Source organism: Seriola lalandi, unplaced genomic scaffold (assembly GCF_002814215.2).
Source record: "Seriola lalandi dorsalis isolate HSWRI2012SDOR001 ecotype SW California unplaced genomic scaffold, Sedor1 jcf7180002054973, whole genome shotgun sequence".
NCBI lineage: Eukaryota > Metazoa > Chordata > Actinopteri > Carangiformes > Carangidae > Seriola > Seriola lalandi.
This window is the reverse complement of record NW_019525523.1, coordinates 1,084,373-1,105,465: the sequence shown is the minus strand read 5'-3', so window position 1 is coordinate 1,105,465 and position 21,093 is coordinate 1,084,373. Positions and strand designations below refer to the sequence as shown.

Here is a 21,093-nt window from a genome sequence, read left to right as displayed (position 1 = left end):
TGTTAATAATTATGTTTTCTGATGTTTGCATGTTCTCAACAGAGAGTTTCACTGAATACAGGGTCATCTGTGAGCAACAGTGGCACCTCTGTAAACCAGCAGAGGGAAACCTCACACCTCCTACAACTGAAAATGAGTCTGGAAGTTTTACTTGGTTCTCTGCAGTCATTAAAGGTGCAGTCCGTGATTAAACTGTCAACAAAACAGGAACTTGGCTAAACTGAGTGACGACAAATCACACATTAGTGACTGACTGACACGTTTTTAATACACAACAAAATTAAAAAGCTTGCTTTTTAATGCTTTAAACGGTTTTATACAATTAATGTTTGAAAACGTGGGAGAAATACACAAAATTGTTATCTACATAACTCCATCATTTCTGAGTTATGTACTTTAAGCATATGTGTGACTATACCTGTAATTTATGATGGTGTAAAAAAAAAAAAAAAGTTTGGGCTGTAATACACAATCTTAAAAAACATATTTTGATGCAAAATCACTAAGCCAAGCACCTGTACGCACGAGAAAACCGCCTATTTCCAAAACATCAACTTTTCTTTTATAAGTAAATTCTGCTATTTGTGTTTAGTGACAGTTCCTTTTTCAGATAATCCACTGTGTCGCAAAACGGTTGATTTACATGAAGAAGTGAAAGAGTCATGTTCTCAACCCATCGAGCAACATTTAATCCTTCAATTTAACTGAAAAAATCGAAATCACCAAGTCTGTATATACATTGTTTTCACTGTACAGTGATGAAATGGAAAAGTGATATGGAAATCAATCATTTTCAACTGGCATCAAAATGAGTTTCACTGCTAACGTGATGCTTTAAGTTCTTTTTACAGTGTCACATTTTGCTTCAGGACAAACAGGTTTTTACATCAGCTGATACCATTCACACTTACTATTAATTGTTTTAATTTTTATGTACTGTCATTTAATTCAGCAGAAATGAAAGAAAACGTTTTGTATAGATCAACTGTACATTTACCTCTAATGTTTTCTCTGCTCTGTGATCACAGCTGCAGCTGTGGACCTCTGGATGCTTTATCACTCTCCAAAGGCAGTGGTGCAGTGAAAATGGAAAAGCAGTCACAGTGAGCTGCTAAACTATCAACACAACAGTCAGATGTAGGTTAGTAGAGAATGAAAACACAGAGAATTTTTACTCTCAATGATTATTTCACACCCACAAAGACATGAGCCGACACAGCAAGAGAGACGACACTAAACTGTTCATTTCAGAAAGTTAAAGTTCATATGTGGAATTTCTCATTTCAACCATCAAAACAGAGTTGTCCGGATATTCTGGCGTTGGTGGGATGGCAGAGCCCTCAGATTTCCCCAATTTCTTTTTCTTCCAAATAAAATAGACAGTGATCCCGATTATTGAAAGAATTGCCACAGATGCTCTCAAAGCACATATGAGCAGGGAGTTATCTGTTTTAATAAAGAGACACAAAAATCACGTCAGTCAGGGCTGTGACATAAGAGTCAAATTTAAAATCCCACTTCATACTGTTTTAAAATGAAAAAGTTGCATGTTTAATGGAAGAATCAGTGATGACTGATCATTATGTATTCTTCTTCTCTGTCCTCTGAACTTGTCACTCTGTCCCCCAGTAGGTTGTGAAGTACAGTGGTTAGTGAACAACGTTTAACTTTTACAGATTAATCCCAGGTTGACTTGCTGAACATACATAAAGTAAACTCTCGTGTGTGTTTATACTTGGATGAGAGATAGCTCCCTGTGTTGATAGAGCTACGGTTAAAATGTACCGTGAGAAATCCAGACTGATAGAAAGGTGTGATGTGAGTGGAGGACACAAAGTCCATCTCCTTACCCACAGTAGTGTCTCTGACCGTGGTAGGGACTGTTGTCGACTCAATACACAGTGTGTTATTGGCTGCAAACACCCACTGTGATATGTGTGTCCCGTCACATAATGTACAGTTTATGAAGATGAAGCCTACAGGAAAGAAACAGATCAACTATGACTGATGTACAGAATGACCATAATCATCAGTGTCAGCATCATCAAGCTGTTTTTAACCCACAGTGCAGACGCCTTGATTTCTGTGATTGTGGTAGGGGCTGTTCTCGTGTTTTCCAGACGTTCTCACTCACCACAGTTAGATATCATCTCCTCTTTGGAGACATGGCTGACATTATTCTTGACTGAGCAGACCAGACGTTCTGCAGCGTGTTGTTTCAGAATGATGTTGTTAGTCTCATGATTTCCAGAGAGGAGCTCAGTGTGTGTCAGTGTGCGTCCACCCAGAGTCCAGCTGTACTGAGGACTGTCCCCTCCCTCAGAGGAGCAGGACGCCCTCATCTCTCCCTGGGACAGACACTCAGTGACCAGCCGGACAGAGGACACAGGAGCTGAGAAAAACACACTCACTGGTTTATGTTGCTATCAATAGGTATGAAATACAGATATGTGGAGACTATGAGATATGTGTAGTTTATCTGTAGAATATGAGATATATCAATATTACTAAATTCTCCAGTAAGTAAAAAAAGTTATTTACCTTGAATGAACAACTGTAGAGTCCGAGGCTCTAAACTCTTTCCACTGGAATCAAATGTTTCTAGGGTATATACACCACCATCAGTCCTGCTCAGGTCATTGATCCTAAATGTTCCATTACTGGGAGTAAAGATGGATCTGTTTGCTATCAGATTAGAGTCAATCCTATTCGTTTTCCCGTTGAGTATTACTGTTGTGTTGAATTTCCATCGGTATTTAGTTATTTCTGAGGCGCTGTCCATCAGCCGGAGGACCACAGTTCCTCCCAAAGCTCCATAACACTGAGCTGCATCCTGTCTGCCGTCACAGTAGATTTCCACACCTGGAAAAAGATGTAAACCACTTTTATCTTTTTATCTTTACAACATGAATGACAATAAGAATGAAGTATTGTAAAATCAGTATTGGGCAGTAGTACTAGTTTAACTATACTTCTTGGTAGTGTGGTGGTAATGTTGCTGTCGTCTGAATCAAATAGATTTTCCATAGCAAAGCTCTTTTATTGATCAAGTATTGATCAGTGAGATGGCATTGATTTGCCTTGAAGTTGGTTCAATTTAAAACAACTACTACTGATGTAGTAGCCTAAACTACTTTTGCCATGTTGGTGTAGTTTAGCTTGCTACATTTCTCTGTGGACCACAGCTGGAGAACAGGCCGCTGAGAATTACACAGGTCTGTTTGGCCTTTAAAATTCCCTGAGACTGACTCCTGATAATTTCACATCCTAATCTTTGGTACGTTAGAGTTGTGCCACTGCTTAAAATTAAATTAAAATGTTCTCACATTCTGTGATTTGTGTCCAAATTTCTTACAATTTCATTTGCTTTTACAGACTTAACAAATTAAATTTAACCCACAGAAAGTTTTCAGTTTGTTGCAACATTGAAGCATTGAGGCTACTGGCAGTCGATCACAGATCTAACCCATCACTAAACAATGTGTTTTGCTTCATTTCATGGGCCATGGTGTGACAATAATCCCTGAAATCCTAGTTCCCAGCTCAGTTTGGAATTCATTCATTTATTAAATCCTTTATTTACTACTTTACTACTTACTTTCCATTCTGGAATCAGTGCAGTTATTGACTATGATTGATCTCATGGCTGCATAAAATCGACAACACAAAATGTCTTTTTCACACAATATACCAAATCCAATATTAATATTTCAAATAGTGGACAAGCTCACCATGAGAGACTCCAAGCAGCATCAGCAACAGTCCAAACACAGTTTCCATGTCTCATCGGTGTTCGGCCCGTACAGCTGACACCGACCAGTCAGAACTGAGTCCTGTTAGTGATCAGCATCAAAACAGAAGCTGTGGAAATGTTATGTGTGGAGGTGAAAAGGGAAATGAATTGAACATAATCACTACCTAGAAACTAATTTAAGCCCAAAAAAGAAACGCACGTTGTCTTCTTCCTGCAGATGCTGCCTTTAAGTCCTCAGTTCTCTCATTTCTCTAATTGTTGTTCCTCTATTTTTCTGTGTGTTCTCTAAATTTACAGTACCATCAAACGCATATCGATATGTCTATGACAACTCTAACTTCTATACCTTTAGAGGCCACTTTATTAGGTTCACCTGTAAAACATAAAGTAATCCAACACAGTAACCCTGCCATGACATCTGTCTTTGTGACACTCATAATGGACGGTTTTAGTTGACAATTTCATAAATGTGTTAACCTTATCATATGATCATTTCTGAGGTCACAGTTACTAGCGGTGTTGTACTGGACTGCATTATATTGAAAGAAGGATGTCAAGGCAACAGAAAACGTAGTAAACAGTGGCCCGATGGGTCAACACAATGCAAAAGCCACAACACAAATGTAAAAGCCACAAGTCATGTTGTGGCTTTTGCATCTGTGTTGACCCGTGGGCCACTGTATGATATGGTTCAATGGTCTTTTTACCTGGATTTAATCTTTAGCATGAAAGTGTTTATCTATTTCTGCATGGTCTGAAATAAAATGAAACTCAGCTGTTTTTAAAGGTACAATCTGTGATTAGCAAGACACATGGTCGATTGACTGACTGATGGCTTTAATTAAGAAAACAAAACACTATAAAACAACTAAATTTAAGCTTTTAATGTTAAAATCTTTTAAAAGTTTGTTTACATCAGTGATGTTTATAAACATGGGAGTGAAACAGAACTTTTTCCCAAATTTGATCCAGTGAAAAACAAAATAAAGAGTTACATCATTCACTTGTCTAAGTCAAACACTTCAGTTACATTAATGAATATACAAAACACGTCATATATATAATGTTTATACATTTTAAAAAAGTGAAAAAAAACAATAATTGCAGTATAGCAGTAAGAAAAAACAACATGAAAATCTACATTAAACTAATTTCCAAACAACATCACAAGCTGCATTTCTAATGTGACAATACAAGCTTTATTTACACTTTAATAACGCATTTTGCTTCTGGATAAACTGATTCACTGATTCTTACAGCTGAAAGTTGTAACTAATACATTTAGCCCTAAAATGTCTGTGATTGTACTGTAACACTTAATTTAACACTTAATATTTTTTAAAATACTATTTAAATTAGCGACAAAGGTCTTTTGATAATAGGCAGGTAGTATGTGGGACTCCACTGATCATTTTCACGTCAAGTCAACAACCAGGGATGTGACAAGGTGAAAATGTCTGAGGTCTCCACCTGTGATATTAGAAGCAGAGATGAACTGCATAACCAAAATGTTAATGATTAGATCAACTCCTCAATTCAACCACCGAAAAGGAGTTCTCTGAATACTCCATTGCTCGTGATGTGGCAGGCACTTTGGTTTTCTTGTATTTCCTCATCTTCAAATGAAAAAACATGGCAATCCCAACCACTGAAAGAACTGCCACAGCGAAGAGCAAACCACATATGAGCAGGGAGGGATCTGTTCAAACAAGAGGCACAAAGACCAATTGTTAGATATTAGCACAATGACAGCAAAGTTCATGTTAAAGGGATTCTATGATGCCAGTGACCAGACCCATGGTGGAGGTCTCAGTTACTGTGACCGATAAAAATGTCAATATCTATTGATAGGGACATTGTAATAGTGACAATAGATTGTGTGAGGCTGTTGCTTCATTGATTAACAAGGCGTTACTTACACTACTGAATTATTTGAGCAAGAAAACAAATCAATCATGCTTAAGTTGCAGTTTGATTATAATCATCAGTGTTATGACTCTGAGTCCAATTTCATACACAAAAAAATCCCACTTCATACTATATTAAAATTATAAAGTTGCATGTTTAATGGAAGAATCAGTGATGACTGATCATTATTTATTCTTCTTCTCTGTCCTCTGAACTTGTCACTCTGTCCCCCAGTAGGTTGTGAAGTACAGTGGTTAGTGAACAACGTTTAATTTTTACAGATTAATCCCAGGTTGACTTGCTGAACATACATAAAGTAAACTCTCGTGTGTGTTTATACTTGGATGAGAGATAGCTCCCTGTGTTGATAGAGCTACAGTTAAAATGTACCGTGAGAAATCCAGACTGATAGAAAGGTGTGATGTGAGTGGAGGACACAAAGTCCATCTCCTTACCCACAGTAGTGTCTCTGACCGTGGTAGGGGCTGTTGTCGGCTCAATACACAGTGTGTTATTGGCTGCAAACACCCACTGTGATATGTGCGTCCCATTAGACGTGCAATTAATGTAGATGAAGCCTTATGGGAAAGAAACAGATTAACCATGACTGATGTACAGAGTGACCATAATCATCAATGTCAATATCATCAAGCTGTTTTCATCTCATGTTCTCACTCACCACAGTTAGATATCGTCTCCTCTTTGGAGACATGGCTGACATTATTCTTGACTGAGCAGACCAGACGTCCTGAGACGTGTTGTTTCAGAGTGATGTTGTTAGTCTCATGATTTCCAGAGAGGAGCTCAGTGTGTGTCAGTGTGCGTCCACCCAGAGTCCAGCTGTACTGAGGACTGTCCCCTCCCTCAGAGGAGCAGGACGCCCTCATCTCTCCCTGGGACAGACACTCAGTGACCAGCAGGACAGACGACACAGGAGCTGAGAAAAACACACTCACTGGTTTATGTTGCTATCAATAGGTATAAAATACAGATATGTGGAGACTATGAGATATGTGTAGTTTATCTGTAGAATATGAGATATATCAATATTACTAAATTCTCCAGTAAGTAAAAAAAGTTATTTACCTTGAATGAACAACTGTAGAGTCCGAGGCTCTAAACTCTTTCCACTGGAATCAAATGTTTCTAGGGTATATACACCACCATCAGTCCTGCTCAGGTCATTGATCCTAAATGTTCCTTTACTGGGAGTAAAGACGGATCTGTTTGCTATCAGATTAGAGTCAATCCTATTCGTTTTCCCGTTGAGTATTACTGTTGTGTTGAATTTCCATCGGTATTTAGTTATTTCTGAGGCGCTGTCCATCAGCCGGAGGACCACAGTTCCTCCCAAAGCTCCATAACACTGAGCTCCATCCTGTCTGCCGTCACAGTAGATTTCCACACCTGATATTAAGAAAAAAACAACATTTTCATCATTCCACGTTTTCTAAATTAAAGAATGTTTATGAATGGACAATTATATTAAAGTTTTAAATCAAAAACATAAATAGTATGTTTGCTGCGTCTGTCTCTTTCTGACTACCAGTACCTTAAAATATGCAAACAGCTGTAATTCATTGGCAGCTCAGTATTACACAGGTCTATGACTGGTGAACAATTTTCGTTTAGCTACTTTACTATGACATTTTCTGTCAAACATTCTGTGTTTAAGTCAAGTTAACTACAGTCATTGACACTCGTGTTGCACATTTATCTTTAAATTTTAATGAAGTTCCCAAAACCTACCAAAGATTACAAATTATACTTTAGGCTGTGTTTTAGATTTTATCTTTAAATAAAGATACAACCATAAAAACATGGTGTCTCAGGTCTCAATATTTCCTCAGAAGTATCACGCAGTGAACTTTAAAGCAACTAAATTGGATTAATTAATGAACTTGAATGAAATTTGACATGAAAAATTTGAACTAAAAAAAATAAAAATCAAACTTCAATGGTGTAAACTGTTTCATTTCACAGTCTCTCATTATGCAGACAAGAACGACTTCTTGTGCAATAGAGCCATGAAATATGACTGCAAATCATTGCACAAACGTGAAGCCCCTCCCCTTGGCAGTGTCTTTAGTTATTGAATATTTGTATTTGTGTTGTAACAGTGTGTTACTATGATTCAGCATTAGCTTTATTTTGCAATCCTTCGTTTCATGTACAGTAATTAAAATAAAATAAGACATGCATCTTTTTGCTTATTGGCCTTATATCACAGATTCAACCAGAATCATTACAGACTTTAATGAGTAAGTCACTGTCAAGAGTTTTATCAAATGTCAATTTGAAGTATGTTCTTAAAATTTTCATTTTCTTGTGCTCTTGTGTGTCTTTTGTATCTGTCATTTGTATCTGAGTTTCAATTTTATTTATTAAAAAAACAGCTAACAATGGTAAAGTTAATTTCTTATTTAGAAAAAGTCATCCATAAACAATCACTGAAAATTAAACAAAAGAAAGCTTTCACTTTATTTCTGCGTAGTTATAGATTTATGCCAGTCAATTGCAGTTAAAAGTTAAAATAACATAATTATATTTAATTCATTTCCATGTCACGATTCTTGAATGAATTTGGTCCCAGCGAGGGTCAATGTTTGAGCTCCATAACACAGACAGTGACTATACTTAATCCAGTAAATTGTGTTGAAGAAATCTGAGCAGCTCACCATGAGAGACTCGGAGCAGCATCAGCAACAGTCCAACCACAGCTTTCATGTCTCCTCACTGTTCAGCCTCTGTTGACCCCGTCAGCAGCTTTCAGACAAACTCCTCTTCTTCACCTGAGTGCAAACATGCACATCCAGCACTGATCAGTCTGAAATGTGTCCTGTCCGCTGTAGATACAAAGTTCTGAGAATTGAGCAGGTTATTTTTATATTTGAGAGGGGGAAGAGGAAGTGGCTATCAGTGCATGCAGTTTGTGGGCCAAGAAAGAAATTAACACGTATGAAACCACAACAGACAACACATACAAAAATACAATATGGCTGACTTTTGCACTGTATCCAACTAATTGAAAAAGTGAAAATCAACATCATCTAATGAAACTTAGGTAAACAATGTTTTAGCAGGGCAGTTGATGTTGTGTTCATACCCAGAATGCTTGTGTGCACCGTACGAAGCCAGTTTGACAGAGTAAAGTCTCGTGTCCGTCATCAAGCCATACATAATTTGAGTGAGTTTGGGAACACGATGACTAGACGCTCAAATTATTCTCCATGGACTTCAAAGAAAGTGAAAGAAAACTGAGGCACAGCCCGTAAACAGATGCCCATGTCCAGAATCCTAGCAGAGGTTGTGACATGTTTTCTGAAGTTACATAACGTGTTATGTTGCAGCATAATATATGAGAAAGGATTGCGTTACATTTAGCTGTGCGGGAAGTGAAAAAATTTTTGCGTAAAACTGTCAAAATACAGCATAAACCACAGACACATCTTTCCACACAAAGATCTTCTCTTTTATTCTACTATTCCTGTTATTTACATTCTGCCTGTTGCACTTCATCCAAATTTAGATCCATGGACATAGATTCCCACAATGAAAGCATTTGGACAGTGTTCCTGTGTGCACAGTGTTGAATCTCTCTTTATTCAAAGTGATACTGGACAAAGTGAGACACTGTCATGGTTTGCTATGGCAGACACTTTTTGTTAGTTTTGTTTTGGACTTTGTCACTTCCTGTTTTATTTTGTAATAAGGTTTCCTTGTGTGTCTCAGTGTTTTGCTTCCTGTCTTGGTCTTGTTTTTGTGTAGTGATTGTCTGCCCCGCCCTAATGTGTTTCACCTGTGTGCAATCACCTTGCCTCCTGTGTCTATATAGTCTTTGTGCTCCCCTTTGTCTGTGTCGGTTCGTCTGTTGATTACTGGGTTTGTCTTCATTGGTTCACGTCTCCTGTTCACGTCTGGTTGGCCTCAGTCTGTTCATGTCTGCTTTACCCTTAGTCTGTTAATGTTGCCTGTTCCTGTTTCTTGTTTAAGTTCCTGTGTTTCCTTGTTCTTCCCTTGTGTTTCCCTGTACTTCACCTGTGTTTCCCAGTGTTGGGTGTTAGCTTCTTTGTTAAGTTTATTAAACATTCTGTACCGTCTCCTCTGTGTTGGCTGCATTTGGGTCTTACTTACCAATAACGCTTGACAGACACCAGTATAATCCCGGACAGAAGAGGTTCAAGATTTCATTTTAGTTTTACAACGATTAACTTTCAGCTATTCTACACAGAAAATCACATGTTATTGAAAACAACTGTCTCCACTGCTAAGACATACAGTATACACGATGAAGGACATTTCTCATATCCACCCTGAAAACTTAACACAAACCTACACTTAAAAGCGAACATAGAGTAAACAAATGTTACTTAACCATGAGATAATGTAAGTGAACCCAAACACAGCCTGCATATGTTGTCACAACACTATATGTTTAATCAGCTTCGGTATCAACTAATACCAGTCGGACAGTCGTGCTTTAGAAATAAACTACTTTAGTCACTTTACCTCCTGATAGTCCTTAAAGTCATTGATAGTTATAATTTTCAGTACAAGCACTAACATTGTAGTTAGTAAAGTTTTCTGTTGCTGTTAAAAGTTTGTTTACATCAATAAAATGTTTTATGACGGTCAATAATAGTGATTCTAAATCCATAAAGCCTTTGCCATCGTCTACATCCTCCCATTATGTAAAACTTCCAGTCACAAAATCATATTCAAATCTCTAGTGATAAATATGACAAATTGAACATGAACATTCGACTTCCATATGTATCAAATGTTTAACCTGCGTAAACAGACCACTGCTATTGAAGTGAAGTAAAAAGAAAAAAATAACCCTGTGTTTGAAAAAAAGAAGAGAGATCAAAAGTACAGAGTCACACCACTTTATTCTGATCACTGACCTCACGAATATGGTTACGCAGCTGCTGCAGCTGTTATACTAATATTAGATCAACATGAAGGACATAACATTTCACCATTGTTACACAAGTGTTTTCTATTCAAAATCTTTTTCAGTGTTAATGCCAGATACAAAAGGAAAACTCCACAGTCTTTTCCAGCTCTTAACTTATGCTAAAAGTCCTGTTTGCTGTTGGCTCTTGGAGACGTTAGATCACTGTCGGCTGATAATGATCCACAGGTGAGTTCATCAAAGTCCAAACTCATAATGAATATGTTTGTTCTCCGTTATATCCCCGAGTCTGCAGAAAAGAAAAGAAAAGAATTCAGCACTTAAAGCAGCTGTATTTCACCAAAATATAATGGTATTGACTGATATGCTGTCATTATTTATTGACCTTTTTAGATCACATGCAAGCCTGTTAAGTCTTACCTGACTTCTTTCGACACTTGCACACACAGCAAGAAACAGTAAAAATCACTATCAGTAGCAGTAAAGCACCCACTCCAGCCAAGACTGGCATCAGGTTGGAAGAAGCGAGTTCTACAAAGAAGAGGCCACACTGGTAATTATATAGAATATATTCACTTCCTGTATATGACTTAGAGGTAAAAATCTGTGTGTTTTTATATATATCACATTTTGTTCACCAGACAATGAGGGCAAAAACTAAGATGACAAAGGTACACACCCTGCAGTTTCACACAACCACATCAACCACCATTATACAATAGGGAAAGCATCCAGTTGTGTTTAAGTGCTCCATAAACAGATACAAATACAAGTATCAAGGCGCTCCATCTGGCAGACTGTCATACATCAACTCAGACTAAAACATCAAAACAGTTTGATCTGAGATCTACAGCTGCTGCTATATGATATGCTGTTCAGTCAGAGAAACGTACGTCAACAAATTGACCATTTATAGAAAATGGTTATACAGTTAGGTGTGATTGAAAAGTCCCTGCCCCCCTTAATGAACACATGAACATTAAATCTTAGTTAAAGCAACAATACAAAATATGGAGGAGGTTGGGGTGGTGGAGAGAGTGAATGAGGCATGAGCGTAACCAGCAGAGTAACAGTGATAAGCGTCAGGTAATAATGTCCAACACAGCACACGTGTATGAGTATAACTATGACTGGACATTGCTAGCTACATACATGTGAATGAGCCAATCATTGTAAAGCACGCTGCAGTCACCTGGAGCACAGTCAGCCTACATACAGGCGTGACTTCAGTGCTCTGCCTGAACTAAGGTTGTGCTTCATTTCAAGCTTTGATTTTTATTCTCAGAGAAATCTGAGAATAAAGTGCAAGACAAATTTGACATGTACAAAGCCAAACATACAAACAAACATGAAACCATAGCAAATGCATCTTCTACTCCTTAGTTAGTAAACAAATTGTCATGGGCAAAATTCATATTAAAAAGAAAACATACACACACATACACACACACACACACACAAGGTGACAAATACTGAAACCTCCCGTTAAACCACAGCCATTTCCTGTTAATGTACCCCACGAGCGCCCCTTCTTCACAACATCTTTCATCAGTGCTAAATAAAGGTCACATAGAAATAATCTGTGACCGAACAGAAAGCATGGTTATACTTTAATAACTTTTTATGTAGATTTTGATTCATATACATCGCTGATAATAAGAGAAAAAGTCACCAGACAGAGGAAGTAACAGCTCTTAGAAGTGGTAGTTTTTGCAGGTAACACTGTACAGTCTTGAGTGTTCATACTCAGTGAACTGAAAACAGTCTATGATTGATGTTGATGAATTCTACATTCTTAGGTTTTCTGTCTTACATCGCAGACATTGGCAGACTGTATTTTGTATTTTCATGATGATGAAGCGATGGCGAACTGTTTTTATACTTGCCTTCAACATCCAGTTGAACATCAATCTTTCTCACGAAGACTCCTTTTGAATCAAACGCCTCCATGATGTACTGACCAGAATCATTCTTCTCCATGTTTGTCATCATGAATGTCCCGTTGTTGATGAAAAACTCTGTTCTGTTGCTAAATGTTCTGTTTATCGTCAGCTTTTCATTCTTCAGGGTGAACACACTGATAGATCCACCGAGAATCTGTTTCTTACACCACACCTGATGGCCGCTGGCATTGGTTATCACTTGGATGTGCACAGATCCTCCAGGAGTGACAGAGCACAGATATGTGTTCTTGGTGCTATTACATCTAGTCTCAGCAACTGAAAGAAAGGTGAGAAAGATATATTCACAAGAGTATATAAATCAGCTTAAATGAGTTTAATGCTTTAATGCTCTTTCAATGGGTTTGCGAAATGTTTAATTTGCTTATTTCTTTAACGATGAGGATCTTACCATGAGTTACACCTGCTAACATCACAAGAAAAATTAGAACTTGCTCCATACTCTGTTATCCAGAACCTTTACCTAAAAAAAAAAATCCAAAGAAATGATGAACTTGGCACGAATAAAACTCTAACAACTGACATAAATCAATGAGGGACCACAGCTGAAAGATACTGAAAAGAAACCGTAAATGGGTGTTGGTTTGTTAGAGGAGTTGAAAGGCAGGAAGTAAAGTAACCGCCTCACTTCTCCATGCAAACATGAACTTATGACCGCATGTTGTTATGAAGGTATCTCAGGAAATATCTACAGGGATAAATTTTCATGCCTCTCTCTGTTGAAATCATGTGAAACTGAATCTCAAGACTGCATTTGGTAACATTGTGTGAGAGGGATTTCAGCTCAAGCATGTTTCAACATGTTTTAACCGCTACTGCAAAGACAGTTTTATTTTTGTTTTTTCTTCTTGTTTCTTGTCCCCCAAAAACTGGAAGTGAAATTATACTTATACACGCATATGTGAGTGACTGCAGGACACAAAAAGCAACAGTTTAAGTGTCACTAATAAAAATCAGCCCAATGATGAGACTTGTAATTTACACAAGATACCAGAGATCTGTTACTGCTTTGTAATAATTCAATTCATTATGGTCAGCATTTAAATTTTACAGTCCATCTGAATTTGAGATAGACTGAAATCATCACAAGACATAAGGTTCTGTCGGCGTTCTGTCATGGAGAGAACAGAGCAGGTGGTCACACTGAGCCACACAGCGGAAAACACAAGAGCCACACACTCTGCACAACAATGCAAATTAGCTTTCTACATGATCGCTGATTCGAATCTCTTCATTCAGTTCAAAGAGCAATGTGAACACTGTAGTTCACTGAAGCACAAAAGCACTTCAGTCAGCACAGCTGCAGGTGAGACTAAAAGTCAAAATATTGACATCTTGTAATATTGACTCAGAATAAATCTTTTATGTTTTATCTCATAATTTAAATTTTTTTATCTCATAATTTTTACTCAGTCAAAAGTTTGACTTTTTATCTCATGAACTTGGCATTTTATCTCATTTGGTATATCTATCTATCCAGAACACATCTCGAACTCCTGAACCTCCTGAACAAGCGACCAAATATTCACTGTTTAACATCAGTTTGCCATTACTTAAATTAAACCCTGAACATGCATGGAGTTAGAATGTATTCTGACTTTTATGATAAGTACATTGAAATGGCCCAGAGCTAACTGACAGGGAAGTTGGTGACTTTTTCCTGCCAGTTTTCTCACTTTCCAAAGAGTTGTAAGATGAAAGACTTACCTGAGGAAAGGGCGTGAAATCCAATGAAACCCGAGCACATCACACCCAGTGCAATTTACGATTTTCGGTGGGATTTTCAGTGGGTGTCAGTGAGTGATATATCCTCAGCACAGTAAAGCGCAGTTAAACACTGTGGTCAAACCGAAGGAAAAGGAGCATGTCTGATTTTTGTTCAAAGATTTTGATAATAGAAAACCATTAATGCATTTTTAAGAAAACACATTGACATTATTTTAGACAGCAAAGAGGGATGACTAGTCTAGGCTACAGATTCTTATTTGTTTTGGCCTGTTATGGATGCTTTTTCTTTCTGCTTAAATGGGTTCATCAGTATGAGCAACAACTTTCACGTTATACATAATCATTTGATCTATTGTTCATATTAAAGTATTGATTAGTGCAGCTTTAAAAGGAGGGTGATGATGTTGATTTAAATGCCGGTAACTCTCCTGATGCCACACACCTTAGTTGTCTTTGATTTACACTCGATGGTTTCTCATTTAAATTTCTGTTGACCTCATGCACATCACATCCACATTGCACATCAGTAAGCAAGCATCATCTATCATCCCTGTAGTGTATTTAGTAGGTTTCTATTTGTAGCTATTCTATTAGTTAACTTCTGAACAGCCACGCCTCCATTTGTCTATACTTAAGTTGGCTTTAACTTACCCTCATTGTTTTCTTTGACTTCCCAGTGCAATGTTACTGTGGAACACATATGGTCAGGCCTGTGCATAAAAAGATCCCATGAAAGCAGAGCAGATGAATAGAGGAAGTAGCCAACCGGACTATACCAAGTTTCTGCCACATCATGGGGGGAAAGTGGGAGTTTTAGTTTAGATAATATTAGTTTTTTGATGTTTTTTTTTTTAGTTCTAAATTACTTAAACTGACATAGTAACTATGTTGTGTTCACCTCTTTTATGGACTCATAATGCTGCGTCCACAATTTGGGGACATTGTTTGCGCGAAGGTCTTTAAAAGGTGGCACACACTTGCCTGTACTTTCTCCAAATAACTGCCTGCCTGGACATTTTTCACGAAACACAGTATTATTATTGGTGTCTCAACAATTGCGCTCTCCTGCCAATGGCAATCCAATCTGCTGACGTTAACATGAAATGTGACTGATTGAATGGACAACATAACCGCAGAAGAGTTAATTAGACAGAATGCTATCCAATATGTTTTGTTGTGAGGGAATGAAGCAAGGCAGAAATTAGCATCAGTGCTTCCAAAGCTACAAGCTTACTGACTCTGCTCCCTTTCCACTCGTAAGATGCCTTTTACTAATCCCCTCGACAGTAATAAGTTATTATTAAATAGTGGTGACAAACGCCTAAATGCGCGTTGCTTTCATCAAACGCCCTTAAGCTCATTTAACTAGAAAGGCTCATGCCTGGCGACAGGATTTGACACGCAAAGGATGGAAGAAGAAGAACCTCTTCGTATGATGTTTGGAGAGTCAATAAACTGAATGATGACATATTGAAAAAGGTGATGGGTATAATTAGAGTCAGAGTGGTAAATAAACCCAGGAAGTACACTAGTTTTCTTGCTGCTTTTCGTAACCAGTAAGAAAACTAATAATTTTCCTATTATTCCTCTATTTTAAAATGTGTACATGATAAAAGGGTGAAGCTGAGAAAGAGTTTGAGTTAAAGAAATAAAGCTTGCAATGAATGTCACATTGACATAGAGGTAGTTGTAGTTTATATTAATCATAGTTACAAATGGTTGCAGATGATTTCCGCATGTCACTTTGTCAAATACAGCAATTCTGATTTTATAAAACAATTTTATCTTATACATCTCTCTCTCTTGGGAGGACTGTCTCTTTTATGCTAATAAGACACATTTGCTTACATACTTGTATCATCTGGTAAAATGGAGTCAGCTCACGTTTTTCTGTTTGTAGTTTTCAATTTAGGGGCAAATTTTTTTTTTTTATTCAAATGGATACAAACCAGTTGAATAATGAATACTTTCAGTGGACTGAACATATACCTCCATCTACAACTCAATAACTGCAGCTGGATCTTGCATATTCACTTTGTCAGTGAAAACAAAAACCCAACTTAAAAACATCCTCGATATAAACGTTGTCTTTCAGAAGTGTCTCTTCTGAATCTTTTTCAGTCATGTCCTTTCTATATCCTGTTGGACATGATCCTAGTGTTGAGTCTCCTGAAAAACGACCTGCTTTTGGACTGTTTGAGCTTCTTCTTCCAATCCTTGTTCTTTTTCTGGTAAACACTGTCCCAGCTATCCTCCTCCTCATCTCCCACCCAGGGGACCCAGGCACCTCCATTCAGGACTGGGTCAGCCCGTGGGTCCTCTGATGGATACCTTACCGGCACCGCAGTGCGGTTGTAGTACACCAGTCTGGCTAAAAGCTCTTTGACAACATCTGGTCTCTGCTCAGAGAGGTCAAAACGTTCGTAAGGGTCTCCGGAGATGTTGAAAAGCCACACTGATTTCCGGGGCTGAGTGTGGCGCTCTAGGTTCCACCAGCCATTGGGAAAACCTGGAAGGATCTGTGGCGGGGTCCAGTCTCCATAACCAGGGTCTCCTGTCAGGAGTTTCCAGTCTCCGGCTCGGATGGAGGCCTGAATGGCTGTGTTCCAAATCCCATATCCTTTCTGCAGGGAGCCACTGCGTGCATGGTTATAGAGAGGGTCGATGTTGTGGAGGATTTCCAATCTGGGTGACTCTTTACCTTCACTGATGGCTTCCCAAACATTATACCCATCCACCCCCTCTGTCAGGGACTCATTGCCACCTGCTAGTCCCACCAGTGTGGGATACCAGTCAGTAATGTGCACCAAGGCTTTGCTCACCCTCCGCTTCCTCCTCAGCAGAGGACTGTGGACAAACCCCAGACCCCGGACGCCACCTTCCCAGTAGGTGCCTTTACGTCCTCTGAGCGGCCAGTTACTGCCACCAGACAAAGGCTGGCCACCGTTGTCAGTAGAGAAGATGATGACGCTGTTCTGGTAGTAACCGTACTTGCGGAGAGCATATGTTATATTTCGAACTGCCTCGTCTACAGCTGACACCATAGCAGCATACTTCCTGCGTGCCACATTTTCCAGCCCACGGTAAGGGTAGATGTACTCCCGCGGAGACTGCAGGGGTGTGTGAACAGCTTGGAAGGAGAGGAAGATGAACAGCGGCTGGGACTGAGGATCGTGGGTTGCCAGGATCTTGCGGACTCTCTGCGTGTACAAATGGGTGGAGTATTTGCCCCTCTGGCCCCAGGCGACCGCTTCCCCTTCATGGAGGTCAAAGCCACACAGCCCAGGGCCGTCACAGGAGTCGTAAGTGTAGTAGTTCACACTGCCCGTTAAGGAGCCGAAGTAGGTGTCGAAGCCACGGCGAGTGGGCAAACACTCCTTCTTGTAGAAGCCCAGGTGCCACTTGCCGACCATGTGGGTGGAGTAGCCGAGCTCCTGCAGCCTCTGGGGGAGGGTGACCTGGTCAAAGGGCAGGCAGTTGGGCTGGCGGGGCCGGATGATGGAGTGCTGCAGGCCAGTGTGAATTTGGTACCTGTAGAATTAATGGTTAAGAAAACTGTCAGACTAATGTGTTATCAACAATCCAATCCAACAGATAATAAACTGGGTAAGAGGCAAGAGGAGGAAAGAAAAGGACTGAATAAAGGTTTCCTCCCTCAGGTGGATGTGTGGTCAACAGTGTTTGATGAAGATGAGGCCACATACAGCGCTGTGGAAAATGGCTTTATATGTTTTGTTTTTTCTCTGAGCCCTGAGCTACAAGTTTTCTTTTACAGCATCTGTCTTGGCCTAACCTCCTTATGCCATCTGGGCCCAGATGTTTCTGTGAGAAATATTTAGTCAAAACTTTCATATAATTCTCAAATCCTATATTCAGGCTGATGCTATAGGTTTGAAACACTGATTTCCATTCAAAATTAAAGTCATTCTGCTTTTACAGAAAACTGAATGTAATTCTTATCTCAGTGGAAATGTTTTATAATAATATAGTTATTATCAACTATTAATATAGTAATAATAATCATGTTTCTGGAGTGAAACCATTCCCGAAAAATGTAGTCTATATGAATATGAGGTTCTTTTACACCTTTGCAGGTATATGGGTTTCAAGGCAAAATAAATGATCATGCTCCTTTCATTTTATCAGAAAAATGAATAAGATTGCACTAAACTGAACTTAAACTGAAGTTTATTTATTTTTCAGTAACGCTGGGGCACAGTCCAAAAGACAAGCCTACTTTTGTTTGTATAATACATTCATCGATATTTTCTTTTACTCTTTGAGGCATGAAGCACAATATCCCAAAACTATCTACATAAATTGTTACCAGTGGTTTTGGTTCTGCACACCCCTTTCCATTCACTCAAATCTTACAGCTAACAAAAACATATACATGTAGGCCTATTAAAATACATGGAGCCTAATCATTTCATTTCATCAGTGTTTTTATTTAGGAAATGATGGTCCAGACTCACAACAAGAGAAAATCCAGTGTCCAGTCTGAGGTATAACACTTTACCTGCCGGTGATGAGTTGACTTCGGGACGGGGTGCAGATGGGCTGGATGTAATAGTTCTCCAGCTTCACTCCGTCCGCGGCCAGTTTATCCAGCGCCGGTGTCCTGATGTCAGAGCTGTGATAGCCGATGTCGTTGAATCCCTGATCGTCTGTCATGATGAAAATGATGTGAGGAGGCTGAGGGGTAGAAGACCTGTCTCCAAAAATGTGGTCGGGCTCGTTTTCCACCTGGTTAGGACTCATCGTATCCCAGGTCAGGTACCCGAGGCTGAGCAGGCTCATCATGGAGAAACCGGTCAGAGCTGTCGTTGCCATGGTTTCTGTCTCACTTTATATTTGTCAAACTAGCTTGTATTTAGTATGTTGTCACTAAACCATTGAGGAGTGGGGCTCGGGATGAAAAATATCCTCACTGCTTCTATGGCAGTAAAGCAAATCCTGGACCTCAACGCGCACTACACCTCCATCCTTACTCTCTCCAGACTGTTTCAGCCTCTTTGAAAGCATTTCACTTTCCCTAGTGGTCCCATTAACCCCGCCCATTTGCCTAGCTGCCTCACTGAAATAACATCAGCCCCCCCCCCAGCACCACCACCCAAAAACACACACAGAAATGTTTCTACTACAGCCAGGTGTTTATGGTGAGTTTACATCTCACATTAGTAGGCACTGATATTTGTGCTAAAATTGGATAATATTCTGCAATATCCTACATGTGATGAATGTAGTTCTGTCACATTTCGCTCCCTTCAGCGTAGAGGCAGCTTTCAAAATGCTAAATCAGCCAAAAGAGTCACATCATTCACCCTCCTCTTCATTTCCACTATTTCATGGTCATTTGATTTCAGTGAACCGTACTGTCAACTTTACAAATGACTACAAAGCAGGAAGAAATCATTCCCATCTGACCTGGTTTAGCTGTGGACGACAGAGGCTCTACAGAGAGACCCTCACTCAGAAAAACACGGTCTGTGGGGGAGATTTGAGTCTCGGGGCGGTTGTGGGGCCCTACAGACACAATCACAGACACTGTTCCACGCTGCACTCCACTGCGCTCTCAAACACTCTCTTATTATTCCTGCTGTTTTATGAGTATTGCAGACCCGAGGAGAGAGACAGAGCAGACTTACCAGACTCTGATAACATCTCCAACCAGGCGTCAAAGAACCACTTTACAAATCATCCAGCGGGTCAACAGAAAGCAGCGGGACTGCACAGCCTCAGCCACAGCTACTTGTTGCTCCACGGCATCTTGTCTGTAGACCTTCATCACGCTGCTGATTCGCTTTGACTGGGGAGTCAGTGAAGGTCTGTGGAGAGCTGCACAAGGTAGAAAACAGTGAATGACCAAAACAAAGAGTGATTTCAATTGTATTAATTACAAAGGAAGATATCACAACATTTAAGGCAAGTGTACTCCATCAGAACTGCTTGTCAGATAGTGGAACAGATTTGGACACCCCCCCACCCCCCCACCTAGCAAAGCGTGCTAATATCACAATCTCTACATGGGATAAGACATCACACTGTCATGCTCAGCTCATACTCTGATTCCCAATGTGCCTGTTAGATTGGGCCGTTATCAGGCTGATATTATACCATGCATAAGATACTGTTTCAGTTGTGTAAGAGGCCCTAATATTTCCATCTTCTATATATATATTCACTATGTCACAATATTTTGTCTTTAAAATTAAAATCTTTTGAATAGCTCAAGGTCATTGAGGTGAAACATGGCCCGCACACAGAAATAAGATCCGTCGACATCAGGAGTTGGTCAACACACTGGAAGGTAAAACATCACACCTTGCGAAATGTTGATACTGGGACTTGTGGGCGTGGAGGTCACCGCACAGCCAAAGGAAGTATGAGCCTCCTGTAAAGGGGCATGAAGCTGCGGGCTGGGGATGTTTGCCCAGTAGCAGCAGCAGCAGAAGCAGCAGCGGCAGCGGCGGAGGCATCTTTGGAGCTTCTGAGTCTAAGGCAGGTCAAGCCAGGAAAGAGAGAGAAGAAAAAAAAGATTGAGGTGCACCTGAAGTTTTACACCATCCTGTTTATTTATGTAGTTTTCCTAGAGGGAGCGGCTTGGACAGCTGAAGCTGTTCGCAAAAGCCCCACCAAAAATCAGAGAGCTGTTGTGCAATCACGCTGAGAGACGGGATAATTGTGATCATAGTAAGTTTACAATATGTCACAGACAGGAGACGGGACTGTCAGGGTTGTCCGCAAGTGACCGTGTGTGTGTGTGTGTGTGTGTGTGTGTGTGTGTGTGTGTGTGTGTGTGTGTGTGTGTGTGTGTGTGTGTG

At 39.6% G+C, this 21,093-nt stretch overlaps 3 protein-coding genes across 3 annotated transcripts; all 3 read right to left on the bottom strand.

The window, feature by feature from the left end:
* Positions 1-280: 280 nt before the first annotated feature.
* LOC147817356 (uncharacterized) lies at positions 281-3,876 on the bottom strand. The gene is made up of 5 exons (XM_087171042.1): positions 3,732-3,876; positions 2,542-2,862; positions 2,135-2,392; positions 1,851-1,976; positions 281-1,446 (listed from the first exon to the last, which is right to left on the bottom strand). Exons 1-5 carry the CDS (start codon positions 3,778-3,780, stop codon positions 1,256-1,258), a joined length of 945 nt encoding a protein of 314 aa, XP_087027168.1. The 5' UTR covers positions 3,781-3,876; the 3' UTR covers positions 281-1,255.
* A 747-nt stretch (positions 3,877-4,623) lies between these two features.
* LOC111646564 (uncharacterized) lies at positions 4,624-15,010 on the bottom strand. Its single transcript, XM_023396094.2, has 11 exons — positions 14,921-15,010; positions 14,249-14,378; positions 12,933-13,004; positions 12,467-12,799; positions 11,001-11,111; positions 9,476-10,869; positions 8,341-8,454; positions 6,749-7,069; positions 6,342-6,599; positions 6,118-6,240; positions 4,624-5,453 (listed from the first exon to the last, which is right to left on the bottom strand). Exons 7-11 carry the CDS (start codon positions 8,387-8,389, stop codon positions 5,278-5,280), a joined length of 927 nt encoding a protein of 308 aa, XP_023251862.1. The 5' UTR covers positions 8,390-8,454; positions 9,476-10,869; positions 11,001-11,111; positions 12,467-12,799; positions 12,933-13,004; positions 14,249-14,378; positions 14,921-15,010; the 3' UTR covers positions 4,624-5,277.
* A 926-nt stretch (positions 15,011-15,936) lies between these two features.
* arsia (arylsulfatase family, member Ia) lies at positions 15,937-19,243 on the bottom strand. The gene is made up of 2 exons (XM_023396074.2): positions 18,789-19,243; positions 15,937-17,800 (listed from the first exon to the last, which is right to left on the bottom strand). Exons 1-2 carry the CDS (start codon positions 19,100-19,102, stop codon positions 16,402-16,404), a joined length of 1,713 nt encoding a protein of 570 aa, XP_023251842.1. The 5' UTR covers positions 19,103-19,243; the 3' UTR covers positions 15,937-16,401.
* Between the last annotated feature and the right edge of the window lie 1,850 nt (positions 19,244-21,093).